General features: G+C 40.8%; 1 protein-coding gene across 9 annotated transcripts in view; it reads right to left on the reverse strand.

Moving 5' to 3' along the window:
* TIAM2 (TIAM Rac1 associated GEF 2) overlaps positions 1 to 17225 on the reverse strand; it is a 260221-nt gene that overhangs the window by 112009 nt on the left and 130987 nt on the right. For all 9 annotated transcript variants that reach the window (XM_039528198.1, XM_039528204.1, XM_039528196.1 and 6 more), the window contains 3 exons: positions 9596 to 9707; positions 7281 to 8483; positions 1876 to 2311 (listed from right to left, as the gene is read on the reverse strand). In XM_039528198.1, coding sequence (XP_039384132.1) covers positions 1876 to 2311; positions 7281 to 8483; positions 9596 to 9610 — 1654 coding nt within the window. In that variant the 5' untranslated portion in view covers positions 9611 to 9707. The remainder of the gene's footprint in view (positions 1 to 1875; positions 2312 to 7280; positions 8484 to 9595; positions 9708 to 17225) is intronic.

The raw sequence follows: 17225 nt of genomic DNA on the forward strand, positions 1-17225 counted from the left end.
ACTATAGACTCTCCAATTTTTAAGGTCAGACCATCTTGATTACCTAACTTCTTGTATAATACAGGCCATAGAATTTCATTAAGTAATAACATTTGGTTAAACCAGAGCATATCTTTTAGAAAGACACTCAATCTTAGATGCACACATGAACAATTCTGTGCTTGCAAGTGAGATTCCACTTTTTAATAATCTGGCCCTGCCACACAGTATCCCCAGTACTGACAACTCTCAGGATATTTTTTTTAAGCGCTATGGGATTTCAGAGAGTGCTGGAGCACAACTTGTGATGATACAAGAAACTCCAGTCCCATTGTGAAACTGAGCCATGCCAGAAGCCAGAAGAATCTCTCCCCTATGATCACCATTCTCACAGAGGAGGAGGGGGGAGCAAAGAGCCCAGCAGCTCAGCTCAACTCTGCTCCCTCTTCCCCCCTCACCACCTTTAAAAACACAGACAAGACGGTGATATTGCTCCTCTTTCCCCCAAACTGCAGCATCCATCCTGGGAAGGGGCAGAGGGGGGTGAAGGGCCCCTGGAGGTGCCCAACCCTCAGCTTAGAAAGAGGGAGTGGGGACCCCATTACAGCCCTCCCTGGCCTGGGAGAAGGGTGAAGAATGCCAGGAGGTGCAGGGGTGAGGCTTAGGGGAAGCTGGGAGGGGGGTCTGAATTGTTGGGGGGCTGGGGGAAGTTGAACCAAAGGGGGCTGAACTGATGGTGAGGGCAAGATGAATTGCTGGATAGGGACATGCAGACACACATCACCTCCACATTGGTGCACATAACAAAATTCATGCACATGCATGGGAAAAATTAGAGGGAACACTGACCTGACACCTCAGTCTGTAGGCTGTCACTCATCTCTCATAGTCCAACCCTCCAAGTCTTTTCCCGAAAACATCCAGTCACCTCTGTCCATGGTTTGACCCTAGACCCAGGGTCCCTCATAGGAGTCTGAAACGTTCCTGCAGTCATCTTCTCCAGCCCCTCCTGGGCTCCTGCCCAAGCCTCTCTGGTCTGGACAGTCTCCGCTATCCATTCTAGAGAGTTCCCTCCCCTTCAGAGATTTCCCATCCTTCCTTTCATTAGTATCAAGTGCCTTCCCCTTATCCCCGAACAGGCCCAAGTGGGAAGAGCCTACCTTGTCAAAAGGAACTGGGCCAATTTCCCTTATAGGGGCTAGTCACCCTGTGACAGGTCCAGAATTGTTTTTAACTGCCAAATTATCACATGCATCCTCTAAATTGACACATACCCAGTTTTGCACGAGTCCATAAATCAGAGAGCTGGACAGGTAATTACCCAATTTCAGTATTAAATGCAGGGCTTCCCACCCAAAGCTGAAGGTGCAAATATAGGCCCATTTTTAGGAAGGTACTTAAGCACATGCCTATTTTTAAGCGTGAGAGTAGATAACTTGTGTACTTCAAGTTAGGCACAGACTTCAGTATCTACCTGAATTAAGCTTTGTCCACACTACAGACCCTATAGCTGTACCCCTGCAACTGTACTGCTGTAAGGTTTCCCGTGTAACTGGTATATCCTGGTGAAAGTGCTCCCGCTGGCATAATTAAACCACCCTTAACAAGTGGCAGTAACTATGTTGACAGGACAGTGTCTCCCACCAACATAGCGCTGTCCACACCAGCACTTCTGTCGGTGAAACTTTTGTCGGTCGGAGGAGTGTTTTTTCACACCCATGACCGACAAAAGTTTTACAGACAAAAGTGCTAATGTAGATAAAGCCTAAGGTCTTCAGGGTCTGTTTCAGTTCAAAATGTTACCTAGGTTTCATTTAAAAACAAAAACAAAAACCCCACCACCAAACAATGGATAGCACCTGTGTTGGCAGGTTAAAAGAGTTAACAATGATTTACCTTTGAGTGTTATCCAATACTGTTTCCACTTTCTCCGTGCAACCAGCTCAAGTTTTTTCTCCTTCTGTAGAGTTACCAATGGCTTGAAGAAGAGCCACCCTGCTTTGCGCACAACTCCTTGTTCTCTTTCATACAGCAGATCCAGTTGCTCTAAGGAACTGAGTGATTCACTGCTAGAGTCCTCTGTGTCTGTTGATGTGTCCGTATTCTCAATGTTAGTACTGCTCATGTCCAGCTCCCTCATGAAGTTTTCATAAATGTTCTGCCTCAGGGCATCACTGCTGATTGCATTAGTGGATTCACTTCTCTGGGGCAGAATGTGGCCAGAGCCAGGCGACCACAGTAAACCAGACATCTGCGAAGGTGCCAGAGTGTCCGTAGCAAGGTTATCAATTCTGCTGTCAAAGTATTCACTCAGATCTTTGGATTTTGGCTCCTGTAAATAATGCAAATTGCAAGTAATCTATGGCAAAGAGACATATTTTATAGCGTCTTGTTTGTTTCATGTATCGTCACTGTAAACTTCAGAGTGTGCCCGCTTGCACCATGATGGTGCCTGTTAATCCTAGCAATCTTTGCTACTGTTAGTATTACTACAACATTTTTATTCAACAGAATCCCAGTAAGGCTAATTGCCAAACCAGCACTGTTTGCTGACTCAACAGGCCTGAAAAAAAAAAAAAAATCTCAGAACTCATTGATAATTGCTGTGATTTGATTTCCAACAGCCCAACGGGCACTGTGAATAGAACCATGTACTCCTGACAACGGTGAATTAATCTGTTTTCCTGAGCATTGTGAAACAGGGACATTGTCTTTTACACCCCGACCCAACTATAACAGCAACACTGATAAGACTTACAGAGGTTTTATAATAGGTGAAATTAAATTCAATCTAGGTAGCAAGGTTTCAATATCTGACCATTTAAAAACTTTGGATCTTTGGATTAACAGATGTAAATTGATTACTTTAGTGGAGGTAGGCTGATTTTGCCTCCTGAGGGTCTGAAAAATGTCAGTCTGAAATCTGAAATATTTTTAAACCCATTGAATTCACCAATTATCTGCCAAGATAAATGTGTTCAACTTCGTTTTAAAACTAAAAGAAAGGGTGTTGGATGATTTGCATGAATCCAGGTTTTAAAATGAAGTGGTGTATATTTTCTAAAGATTGCAGACATTGCTATTACAGTGGGGGCTTGACTCCTAGATCCAGCAGTGTATTATGAAATCCATTTGTATTACTCATGCTTGTATGATGCAATTTCATTTCTTCTGCAACCGGGCAGGGCAGTTCCCTTTTAAGTGCTCTGAGATAACTGTTCTACATATGATTTTAATTCCACGTTGGCGATGTGGAATGTTCACTCATTCCTGCAATAGTCTGTCTATATGGAAGATCTGAGCCTGTGGCCTGACTCAGCAAGGTGCTATGCACCCTCAATGCCCAGTAGGGTGACCAGATGTCCCGATGTTATAGGGACAGTCCCAATGTTTGGTGCTTTTTCTTAAATAGGAGCCTGTTACCCCCCCACACACACACACACCTCCATCCCAATTTTTCACAATTTCTCTGGTCACCCTAATGCCCAGTGACTTCAGTGGGCTCTCAGGTGTCTTAGTATTTCACAAGACTGGGCTCTTCAAGTTAATTGCACTGTCAAAAAGAACCATTCCATCAGTCTGATGGAAGGATTTATCTCCCATCCAACTGTATTTCACTGACATTCTTAAAAAATACATTATGCTTAAAGAATAAGCAAGAGAAAAACTATTTGCTGCCTTTCGTATAGAAAAAAAATTAACAAATTTTACTTGAAAATACCCAGGGGCTGTAAATGGCTCAACCAGAAGTACAACTATTACCCAGGAAAAAAAATTTTTTTTTTGCTCAAGTTTACACTGCTTCTATAGTAATATTTATTTGCACTCTGACTGCAACATACGGATAAAGTAAACAAACACTGGTCTCCTGTGAACTAGTCACACCAGAAGCTTGGAAAGCAACTGCATTTGTTTTCACATCCTAGATGTTGCACATCAAAAATGTACTGGAAGAAGCTGTGTCATGTTTTGATAGTATGATGACCTCCAACATAAAGCCAAGAGCAACAGTGAGATCCCATGCCGCTGCAGATTTCACAAGAAAGGTCACTTTTCAGCAAGAAGGCTGCTGCAGCAGTAGGCTCAGAAATGCCAAATTTAATTTAAAGATTATGTTCCCAGACAATACATCTAGGTTTGAAACTGGAAGAGACCGTTCTAACATCTAGATCTTTTAGATCACTATGCTCAGCAAAGTAGGTGCAGCTTTCCTATAAGAGTATATAGTTTTAGCATGTGATTGGTCTCTATCCTTTCCATAAAGCTTACTATCGACTAGGGCTTAGTCTCAGAGCACTAAATCAACAACGCAATACATACTGATCCGTTTGGCACACTTCTCAGTACGGGACAGCGAGAAGCCAGCCTGGGCCAGAAGGAGCATTTACCGAGAGATAAATCACTCTGCTGAACTCAACTGAGTTATGCCAGTATAAAAAAGTGACTTGAGATCAGAATCAGGTTGTGTCTGAAGTTCATTCCTGCAGATGGAGGCAGAAGTAATCCTAAACTCCAATGAAAGTGAGAGGGAATGAATATCCTAATATGCACATTTGGGTGAGAGTTGGATTCATATTATTTGGATAGTTGAGACTATTTGGAGTTAGAAAAAAATGACAATGGATATAAAAGGTTTAAGATGTGAGCTATACTGAGCAAGGGAGAGAAGGCAGCAGCATTCTCACCAGTGCAAGTGGAAAGGCAAGAAAAGATTTAAAAAAAATATTTTATGCATGTGCCTGAAAAATGATGTGTGATCAATGGGATAAAAACGCCTGGCCTGACTCCAGGCATTAACTAGCTGCAAATCTCTTGTAAGATTTGGGAATATCCATTTTCCCCTTTCTTTAATCCAGTGTTGGCACAGGCACATGCTGAAACATTGGCATTTGAATACTTTCTTATTGCTCTTCAGAGCCAATCAGCTTCCTACAAAAAGACCAATTTTCAGTTTATTTAGGGAATATATTATTAGGTTTGCAAATCACTAATAGGGCCTCATTTGGGGGCCCACTAAATAAAGTGCGAGCCCTGACACTAACTGGTTACAAACTCCATTAAAGTTCTCATACAAGGACTTGAGCCCAAACTGATACCACTTATAGAACTTTTCTCTCTCTAGGGATCCATCTACACTACCACTGTAACCATGTGACAGCACAGCTGTCCCCTGAGCCAGTTACAACATGTTTAAAATTGGTAAAGTGGAAAGGACCCACCCACTCCCCCACAAACAAACTACATCTATGGACAAGATGCTACACGTCGTAACCTGTTGTTGCTAGAGTCCTCATCTCAAAGACAGTTGTTACTCAAGCCCTACATTTTCAAAGTAAGATACTGTAATTAGGGTTGGGGTTTATTTCCTTTCACCAAGTCTGGTTTGATACAGACTCACCGGCAACATTTCCCTGCTGTTAGGGAAGTCAGTGAGTCTCTGTACTTTGTATACACAGCTGGTGTAAAACAGCCATTAATCCCTTACCACATATCATTCTGAAAATGTTGTAATTAACTAATGCATAACAAAAGGGCTATGTTGCAGAGATCATATTTAGAGCCCGATATGAACTTTTATAAAAAAAAATCTAAAATAGTCAGTGCTGTTTATATCAGTGAAGAAACCTCAGGAAAAAAACTAAAGCACTTATTAATTCCTTTTTTTCCTGTTTTCTAACTAACAGATGAGTGCAAGGGTAAGGAAGGTTTCAAGAACCTTGAGGACTCCATAATAACTTTCAAAAGTCTTAAGTAAGATAATGAACCAGCTGAGCAGCCTTCAAATTTCCCAGAGCCAAATTCTGGGGCCCTCTCTTAGAATTTACACAGGCAACCCTCAAATTAACCTGATTTCTTGGCACAAACTGGCCCTTAATATTGTATGCTGTGCCTTGAAGTCAGTGCAGCTCACACACTGGTTGTGGTATGGAGTGAGGCGGCGCTCCGGGAAGATTATGCCACAAGATGGCACAATGCCTACCAAATCTTCCCAGGACACTAGGGAAGAACAGTTGCTGTGTGGGATCTCCTATTCATCTAGACACTACTGCTGGACAGTCTGAAGATGTACAGGTACATGGCTCTGCCTCCTTTCTGCTCACCTTTGTGGTGGCTTGCACCCCCACAGTTTTAGAAGGGAGCAGTCCCTAAACTGAGGAGAGCACAGAGAGCACAACTTTGGCCAGCCCTTTCATGGGAGGCATTATGGGAGTGAGGGAAGTTTCTGCACTCCCCACTTGTGCGTTCCTACAAGGCCAGGCACCGTCTGGCCTTTACGGCAGGGCCGCCCAGAGGGAGGGGCAAGTGGGGCAATTTGCCCCAGGCCCCCACGAGAGTTTTTCAGAGCCCCTGGAGCGGGGTCCTTCACTCGCTCCAGGGGCCCCGGAAAACTCTCATGGGGCCTGGGCCCCCGGAGCTTCTTCCGCTCCGGGTCTTCGGCGGTGGGGGGTCCTTCCACTCCGGGACCCGCCACCGAAGTGCCCCGAAGACCCGCGGCGGGGGGTCCTTCCGCCCCGGGGCCCGCCGCCGAAGTGCCAGGTCTTCGGCGGCAATTCGGCGGTGGGGCACCCCGCCGCCAAAGACCCCAGGCCCCCTGAATCCTCTGGGCGGCCCTGCTTTATGGAGCTGATTCTGGGACCTAGAGCAGGAGACAGGAATTTCAGTCTTGATCACAGCTATCCTCAGCTCCCACTGATGAGATTAGCCTTAAACTGTTCTAAAGAGACACCCTCTAACTAACCAGATGGTACTTCAGCTTCGATACCCAGAGAATTATGTAGCCAGGTTCATACACAGGAAGAAGGCAGCTAGATAATAACATCTCCAAAAACTACAGGTTTAACCAAAACCCCCGCTGTCTACAGTTGGGCTTGGAGATATAACTGGGTTGTCATTTCCTAACTTGAGAGGGATGACAGCTAACACTGGTGATGAGAGGGAAAACATCTACAAAAAGATATTTACAACATGCACGTTTAAGGATTTGTTTTACTGCACATTTCAGATTATTTTTATAGGCATTTTCAGGGCTACAAATTATGTTTTGATTCACAGGATCAGATATCTCTTTGCTTTAACGCTGTAATTATTTTAAAAGCTCCAGTCCATCTCATGAAAAATCCAGTGACTTGAAAATCTATTCACTGGTGTATTTGCTTCCATAAATGACAATTAGAGATTGGTGAAAATTCCAGCTATCATTGAGTAGTCCTATGGAAAAACAAATAAAATGCAGGCATTACACTAATGGAAGGTGTCTACAGCTCTCAGTACCAGACTTTAGGATGAGTTTTCCCACATACCTGCAGTTTTCTTTTCTTCCTAGAGAGGCTTCCTGTCCAGTCACTGATGCGTCGCATCCTGCTTTTTAATGTATCCTTCTTGGAGGCATCGTCGTTTAGGGGTTTGGATTTTCTACATGGGAGGGTATAAGAAGAGTACTGTGCGGGGCCTCTGTGTTCTACCCTAGAGGGAACGTCAATGTCTGAGGCAAAAGAAACACGGTTGCTTAAGCTGGCATGAGTGCCAATGTATTCATCAGACAACCTGAGAGCTGAGGATGGGCTGCTTTCTAAATTTGTATCCTTATATAGATCGCGGAGGGAGGAAAGAGATGAACTTTGGTTGAAGGGCGTTTTGCTGTCATTTGTGGGAAAACTGGCATGAATCCTTGTATCCGGAGTGCTCCTGGTCAGGTAGGAGCCATCCAGCTCATTGATATCGCCATTGTTGCCCCAGGGAGAGTCATACCATGAAGACTCTGAGCTTAAGGAGCTTCCTTTACTGGATCTAAGTCTTGAGTCAGTGGGAGATAGACGATGACTTGAAGTGTCATCTGTACTGGAGCTCCTCCTCACATCTAGCAGATCATTAGATTTGGATTCTAAAGTAGGTGAATATCTCAGCAGCTGGACTGGTCCATTGGATTCCTCTGTAGAGACTTTGTTGTTGCTACTGTTGTGAAACTCAACCTTTAAACATCCATCCAGCTTCCCCAGCGTTTTAATGAGAACTTTGGGGCTTCTCCTGTCATCTGGTGGTGGGGTTGATGCTAGGCTCTCATTCTTTCCATAGCAATTTAAAATATGTCCACTGCATTCCCTGGAGACAACATGATTACTTGCAGTTTCAAGGCCAATATAGTGGAAACCATTCTCAGGAAAAAATGCTGCATTGCTTCCCTGGCAGTAGTTCCCTGAGGCATTTGTCCTGTGTTTGGCATGGATACTGCTTTTAGAGGCCTTTGCCACTGTGTCACTGAGCCTAGGTGAATAAGGCTGGTTACTCTTGAAGTGAGAGAGGCAGCTTCTGGCTAGTGATCTCGATTTGTAGCTAGTGCCATTGCTGTTGTGTCCCCATCCATGCAAGGAGCAAGACTTTTCATCCTTAGCATGAATGCTGTGAATTTTCAGAGAACAAGGCTTCTGCTTGGCACCAGATGCAGCATTAGTGTGATTTTTTGATCCATGAAAGCTGTACTGGCTTTCTGAATTCCCCATTTTCCACTAAATTAAGAAAAAAGTTTCATTAATATCAGTGGTCAGAAGATGAAGAACCAAGATGAATAGAGCATTTTTACTCTCTAAACAAGAAACAGAGTTTTTTTATTGTATGAAACAACTTTTTTCAAAATAGCATCAATAACCATTTTCAGTATTTAATAATTTTTTTCAGGGGCTGGGAAGGTGGTTAGGAAAGCTCATTCTTTGTGTGGTTTGTTACCCTGCTATAAAGCTACTAAATGCTGGCGTCTAACCCCATTGAAATCATTTCAACACTTCCCTCCTCCCACACCCCCTGGCAACATCATCTTCTTATAACTTGTAAAACCTTTAACTCCCAAGAACAATTGCATAATGAAAGGGAAACAGCAGGATAATCGCTACTTAGATGTACAGTGAACTGTACTTTCAGAAAACCCCTGCTGCCAGGAGACATGCAAACTGCAGTTTCAGCTTGACTAGCTTCTGTGCAATAAAATGTTCCTTCAATAAATTGTTCAGCAAACCCCTACCTCATGATTAAAAAGAGCCAATCTGGAAAAAAAACGCGGGGCGGGGGGGACTTGGGTTTTTTGAATAGCTTTATCCCTCATTTCAAACACAAAGCTGCACCATGTTTGTTCAGCACACAGAAGTTTGGAAGTTCACTCAGCAAAACGCACTTGAGCAATCCTTGCTCACATAAAGTAGCATTTACAGGAGAAGTTCAATTGCTAGTGTGAGAAGGTTGTACAATCTGGCCCCATATAAGTGCACTTGAAAATAAAAGGCCCAAGTCGGCCTGCCCTTACATGGGTGTCAAACTCCAGTGGCTGCAATGTACATACAAATGACAAAGAATGTTTTGAAAAGATATAAACAAGTCATTCTAAACTGTGTTTTCAATGTTGATATGGTAACTGGTGCTTCTCTTCATATTAACTTTCAGACTGTTGGACTGGACAATGCTTGTGCAGCCTCTTTACAGGCTTCTGAGAATTAACCCCATTGTGAAAACAGATCCACATTTTTTTTTTTACATTTACATTTATTTGAAAACCCTTCCTACGCTACCCTATTCATTTTTCATTAAGTCTTTTGGTATACAGTTCAGTATGAAATAGAAACAGAAATACCTCTAGAATCACCATTAAATGTGGGTGCAATTAGCAATCTGCGTACTCTGCATTGTCTTGATAGCTAGCCACCACACTTTCCAAAAACAGGATGGCATTCCATGAAAACTTTCTGGAAAATACAAACAAGGAAAAAATCTCTCAGTCAAATACATTTACATTTTTTTTTACCTTTGCTATTAGATAAATCAACATAAAAATAAGACAGAGCACAAAAAATAGATAGAAGGGAATTGGTTAAGAGTTTTTAATATTTCAGCTTCCTATTCCTATACACTATGTTTGTTAACAGGTATGAAATTATTGCAATAGAACCTAATATTGGGGTATTTTTCTAATTCTTTCTTACTCCACTTTCAATGATGAACTGGCACAAACTTCCAGTACTCTGCATTTTGCTTTGGTAACATCAATTAAAATTTATCAGGCTGTGCAAGTATCCATTACAATTTGGACCACTTATATCGAACTGATCAGAGCAATTTTTTGCGCTTGTTTACTCTTGTCATGGCTGAATTCCAGCCACAACTGCAGAGGTGAAAGGCTACTGGGTAATTCACCCTGTCAACCAGCCAGCAAACTTTTCTTAAAGTTTATTCTGATTTTAAGTTAATCTGCCAGCAAAACAACAAAAAGGCAGCACCAGGCTCTGTACACACCAAAAGGTAACAAGACAAAAGCTGCTATTGAGAGGCTGAGAATACATCAGCTGTTCACATAGCACACAAAGGCTGTCATTCAAAATAACAGGACAGGATCTGAATTTCACAGAACTCAACAGCAGGTTATTGACTGAAAACGCCCAGTAGAAGAAATGCATCACTGTAGAGAAAGTTTTGGGGAGGAAATTATTAGAACAGCAGTTTAATGGATAGACTGTTAACCAAAATTCATCCCCTCTCCCAGGTAAACTTGGTGGGTAGTTTACAAGTAATCCATGAAGAGTCCAAAGGACTATGACATTTTCAATGGAAAAAATTATCCCATCTGCACAAAAACAAACAATACACTGGAAGATTTAGCTTCTTTTTAAAAAGAAGAGAAAATGTGGATGATTTTATATCTCTGTAACATATTAAGAACCATACAGATAACTAAAGGAATTCATCAGCAAGCTTTGTATTTGGCTAACTTTTAGGTTACCTAAATTAAAAGTCACAAACTAGCATTAAAAACAGTATCTATAGAGAGCCTTAGATAAAGGTCAGCAAACAAATGTCTTAGAGGTATATATTTTTATTTATTTTTTTACCATGCTCTGCAGTGTTTACACACCTCTGTACACAAAGCTCTGGGCACTTTCACCAAGCCATTTGTTTGAGACTTTCACTAAATGTAAAGACAAACATCTTATGATAATCTACTTTATTTGATATTTTTAATAATAAGGAATTATTTATGTATCCCCTTATCTTGTAGGTACTAACTGTCTATGTCTAGAAAAGCATTAGTTATATAAAGTAGCTTTAATAATAGCAGCTTTAATACACAGCAATGGTTTAACAACAGAAGGGGGAAAAACCCTACGTTCAAGATGAGGAAGAAACCAATTTAAATAGAGTTTATGTATTTTTTTTTCTATCAAGTTCCCAGTTACTCAGTCAATGCAAATCTTCAGCAAATCTGCTTTCACCATTCCAGTAGGAGCAGATCACAAACTAGGGAGTCTGTATGCAGAACCTACATATCAGAGCATAAAACTACATTTGCAAGGAAGCTTTGAGGGGCTTATTTCTATTCATAAGGGGACATTGAACCCAATTTGTCTAAAGCAGCAGGCAAAGCGACCATCTGGTCTCCATAATGATTGTGCAGTGGACGGGTAATCCTTTTAACAGAGAGGGTAGTGAGCAAGCTGCTATTAAGAACCTCAAGATAGACATCAATTTTTCAAGGCTCAAGTCACTGGCACAACTTCCATTGTGTGTGTCTGATGCCATGTATATGTTATATAATGGGTGAAGGAATACATTTATTTAAAGGTACAATGACTGTAAAATAGGGCCTCCGTCAGTGTAGGAGCCAGTTAAAAGTACAACAAAACACTCAAATTACACAGAAATAGTGACAAGGGATTTTTCTCAGCCCTCTGGGATTTCAGAAGGCCAGGACATTCTAAACATTCAAACCAGTGAAACAACAAATCATGACATCTGCAAGACTACAGAGCAATCACCACCCTCAAAATTAGCCGCAGCCATTGCTATTTTTCTTACATTTGTATAGAGATTTTCCTTTGACAACCTACAATATGGGTGAGTTGGGGGAATCAGTTTGGTGCCAAATCCCAGATGACACTGGTGTATGGGAAAGGCTCTAGGACAAGTTCCAGTTTCTTTGATTCAGAGATACCACATATTTTAAATCCCCTTAATTCTGGAAGATATAGAAACTGGAACATAAAGGACTGACCTCAGCTACGTCTAAAAAAATAAAAATATGTATTTCACAGCATCTTTGTATTCCTGATTAAGAGATGAATTCTCCCACCAGTTTGGAGAGATGGCTGTATGGATACCTCTCATGAACAAAACCAGCTCCTATTAAATGTTTTCTGTCATTATAATCAGTGTATTTATAAAGTGGCTCACCTCACTCAAGGATGATAGAAAAGTTTTACTTTCAGTTGTACTAGACATTCCATGAAAAAAAGTTTTTAGCCTTCACCCTAGGTGCTCCATGACACATTTTAAAAAAATGCAAGTATACCAACAGATTACTCCAGGAAACCCCCTCATCCCCACCTACCACCACCACACCCAATAATTACCATGTCAGAATCCAGTAGCTAAAAACATTTCCCCATGTTTATGATCTTCCATATAAAGTCCTCCCAGTCTCTCTGGGCTCAAGAATAAAAACATGCATTGTAGCATGCCCTGAAAGATTGACCAATTAGGTCTATTTCAGACCAGGGTGGGAGTGAGATTCTGAACTCAGGATCCCTCCTGGACAATGGCCAGCCAGCTACACCCCTTCTCTTAAACTAATGGGGCTCCACCATAAGCACCTTCACTGACTGCCATTATGGCAGGATAGCAATTAGACAGCCTTACCAAATGATAGAAAATGTCCTTGGGAATAAAGGGTATAGCAGCACATTGCAGCTTTAAAGGAACTTTCCACACCAAATTATTAATCTCTGAGAACAGAGGTTTATAAAGAGGTATTTAGCATCCCATACTGTATGCAAAAGAGAAGACAAATTTTGTGTTTTCAAAAGGTATTGGGTGAAAGCAAATATTTACTTTAAAAACAACAATAAAACAATTTTTGGCATTATATTTGCTTATATGGAACAACAATTCAAGGGAACAGGAAGTTTTCAGACCTACAGAATAAATTGCTTATTCTGCAGCAGCAGTTTACAGCCGAAGATCACAAAGACTCCTGTCACGGTTTCACTTATTGTAAGAGCCCCACTATGCTGATTTCGGCACTGCCATCTCTCTTCTTCCAATATAACGATACTGCCTAAGTTAAGACTTCCCTAAAATTAAAATGCAGAATGCTTCTCTATTCTAAATTGTGCAGAACTATAACTTCAGATTGACAGGTACACAGGAAAATATAAAAGGACAGAGTATCCTTCAACCAAAGGCAGAATTATTCAGTATCCACGGATGAAATCTAAAGGGACAAGAGAGACTATGGTAGGATCTCCATGTGGCAATTTTTCAGATTTCTTTGGTAATGGTTGACTTCTTCAACTATCAAGTTGTTAGAGACCGACTAACATACATTCTAAGCAATGGCAGAAAAGGCATCATCACGCACACAAGAATCTGTCTACTATAGATATTTTTATGCAACATTTAAAATATCTTCATTCCTCTTTTTGGGCACTCAGTGTGAAATTCACCTTGTGCATGGCCGATATGAGACCTATGCACTATTTAAGTTCCACTTAAGCCCTCTTTTAAGACCTTATGTGGGATGTGTGTGCCTCACAGGCCTGGTGCTGGTCCTCTGGACATGGGTGAATCTCATGCTAAAAGAATACAGTGTCACTTGAAGGATATTGACACAGGCTCCATCACTATGAAACCATCAGAAAGATTTTTAGACTAATACAGCCTCCTTTCTAACCTAGGCAGATCAACAAACAGTGTTGCCAATAATCATCAGAACCAATAGATTGAAAGGATGAAGTGTCTCGGAGAACTATCCAGGCTCCAAAAAAGTACTTACGCTTATATTATATTGCCATTGCTCAGCTGCCGTTGATTAATGAGATTAATGAGATTCATCGTTGAGGGAGAAATGTTCGTTAACCGATCTTTCTTTCTCTCTCCCCCCCCCAATGATCCATTAGTTCCAAGTCTGAATTCAGCAGACCAAGAGCAAGAGTCTTGTTTAAGACTGACTGTAAAACACTAATGTATGTAAATAGATCACCTGTGAGGGGAATTCCAACAAGAGACACATAGGCAATATAATCACATACACTCCATAGGTAACTGGGCAGTTAGCTGGTAGAATGGCAGTAATAGCATTCTAGGAAAAATAAAAGTCAACCCATTCAGAACAGATTTTCTGGCTTGGGATACATCAGAGGACCCCAGATTGGAAAACTGGGCAGAAGACCAAGGAAGATGGAAAACTTCAGACCAAGGCTAGCAAAGCCACTTAGGAAACATGAACAAGAAAAAGGCCTGGTCTTTTCATTCTTTACTGTTGACCTTGAGATGAGAGAAGACATCAGATGACTGTTCTAATGAATCAACAAGGCACCCACTGTAGAGGCCTTTCATTTAGAACAGTGGCTGCAAAATGTTGGTACCCTAGGGTTCTCTCTAGGAGCAAACCAGTTTACATGCCAGTCCTCTACTGCTGGAAGACATCACAGAAATATGATGGGCGGAGATATTCTTCTGAATATCATGGCCACTCAAAAACAAATCCTGTCTGAAGTACCAGTGCTGAAAGTGAGAAGCGTGAAGATGAAAAAACTACGTATAGAAGAAAGTACACCGAGCGCCTAGGAAATCTCACTGTTCTACTAGTGCAAATACTGACCTCAAGCTCCATCACGGTTGTAATGTTTGTACAAAAGGTAGGAGATTAATCAAAAGGAGCCCACACTGATAGATGAATGTGGATTTCTTTAGATAAGTGCACTCTCTGACCTTTCTTATTGAAGGACTTACAGTATTTGGCATTGACCTCTGGTGGGAGACACTATGGTAAATACTATTTATCTTTTCTCTATTGTTTTTTCACTTGTTTGGGTTTTTTTTATTTTAAGTATATGTTTATTTTTGATACAAAATGATCTGATCCTTTGAGAGGAGTGGAGTATAAAATAAATGAGTCCCCAGAACTCACCAAACACAGCCTTCTGTCTTAGGAAACATGTACTCTACGAGCTAAGGGGTATATTCTGAGTTAATGTACACATACTCCTGCTAACTCAATGAGAGCTCATGTAGCTGCAGTAGCATGGGTAGGAGCAGTGGTAGCACAGCTCCCTGAGTCCAAACGTGCCTGAACCCCACATGTACATATCTGGCACAAATACACCATGCTGTTCCCCATCCTACCACAGCTACACTACTATTTATACTCTCACTTACCCTCACTGAGCTAGCACAAGGATGTCTATGCTAGGGGAAATCACACCTCTAGCTCATACTGTATACACAGCCTTAGAAGGACTTTCAGCTGTAGAATGTGACTAATATTCACCTTCAGGAAGGGGGGAAAAAAAGACATGGCAGTGCCAATGTCTTCGCAAACACGGCTGGTCCATCTGTATGTCAAATAAGGGCACCACAAGATACTCTCATCTTGATTAGTGGTGCTGTGATTATGCAGAATCTAAAAGTATTTCAGAGTAATAAAAAAAATCCCTCTCCCATATGAAATTGCCAGTTTGTTATTTTCTTTTGCTGCATTTATGTGGTCTGGAATCCTATGGCTTTGACTTGGACCAACTAACTCTCTCTCCTCTTTCTCTAGCTCAAGACAATTAATTTAAGAAAAAAAATTCTTCTCTCAGTAATTCCCAAACTTTTTCTTTTCAGCTTAAATTACTTTTATACCCTCATTTCTGTAATGGTCTAATCATCATCAATTTTAGATGGTTTACATCCTAATGAGTCTGAGCCTGTATTTTTCTCTTTGCTGCTATACAGCTTATGGTTTGGGGGGGAGGAGGGGAGTGTATTTGCTTTGTTAGTTCCACAGGAATACAGGGTTAGAAGTATCTTGTTTATAAATTATATCTTTGTTCACTTTGGTTTGCAGTTTAATGTGACAGTCACGCAGAAAGCCAGAAAGTAAGCTAGACTTCACCTTTTTCAAAGCTGTATATGGATCTATATATGAAATAAGCAGGATGTGTGTTAGTGTTACACTGTAGCTGAATTAAATAGTGAGTTTCTTATTGGCAGCAATTTACAGTATTTTTGAAAACTATGCATTTTGGTCACATGCTTTCACAAATGAGAAGCAGATTTTTGATTCCTGCAACTCCAATCACATTCCTATGACAAAAATACACCATAATAATTGTACCATGGTATTCTTGGCAGAATATTTTGCATTTATATACTACTGTATTTAAGCAATGAACTAAAGCAGCACCAAAAAAAAAAGCAGCATTATTTTGCCTTAAAAATCCATTTTGAAACCAGAATCCAATTCAAACTCATTTGACTCTCTTTAGAGCAGAGTCTCATTAGGTTAAACAGAAAATTGTTCTGTAGATCACAGATGTCATATTTTGTTTTTATTTTCAACAGTTTTCTTTATAAAACAGTAATCAGTATTCAATTAATTATTCAATATCAGCCAGATAAGTCTTTTAAACTGTTAATCGTTGTTCATACACTTCTACTTTTATATATAAATAAAAAACAAAAAAAATCTCTTTTGGTTTTACATACAAAGTCAGTACCAAAAAGTCTACATCACTCTTCATATGTCATGTCAGAACTGCAGACCCTATAACCAGGCCATGATTTTTTCTTTTATTTAAATCATTCTTCTGAGCGCAAGACCTGTGCAATTTAATTAAGTTATGTTTTACAGTTTTCAAGTTAGAGCAGCATGGAAGACTGATTCAAGCTTGAAGATCCTTATCCTATTACAGGAGGGCTGATACAATCTAAATCTCTGGAGACATAATTTTCTTCTCTAGGAAAAACAAAGTCCATCATTTGTAAATGTTATTGAATTGATGCACAATGGCTAGTGTGCACATCCATTTAAGTAATAACCATTACGCTTGACAAAAAAAAAAATAACCAGAAGAGCCCGTTCAAATTTTGGCTAATGTAGCTGTAGTGGTTAAAGGGATGATGTGTCCTCTCTCAGAGGGACTACTTCCTGCCCGTGCAGGGGATGTACTTAATGATCTGATAGGTCTTTTCCATCTCTAGCTACTAAGTCCTAAGTGTATAGACCAAAATATAATGTAGTGCCTTCCAGGAATTTCAAATTATTTAGGAAACTAATGATTTAGATCCTGGGAGTGCATGGACTGCAGGTACAAACTGAGCAAAAGTTTCTACAACCTGATTTCTCAAACTGTCCTCCCTTTTTTCAGCTTACAACTTGTGGACACAGATGCGTGCAGAAACTGATTTTATGTAGCCATACATCCAGAGGATGGGTGGCCTTGTGG

The sequence above is a fragment of the Mauremys reevesii genome, linkage group 3 (assembly GCF_016161935.1).
Source record: "Mauremys reevesii isolate NIE-2019 linkage group 3, ASM1616193v1, whole genome shotgun sequence".
NCBI lineage: Eukaryota > Metazoa > Chordata > Testudines > Geoemydidae > Mauremys > Mauremys reevesii.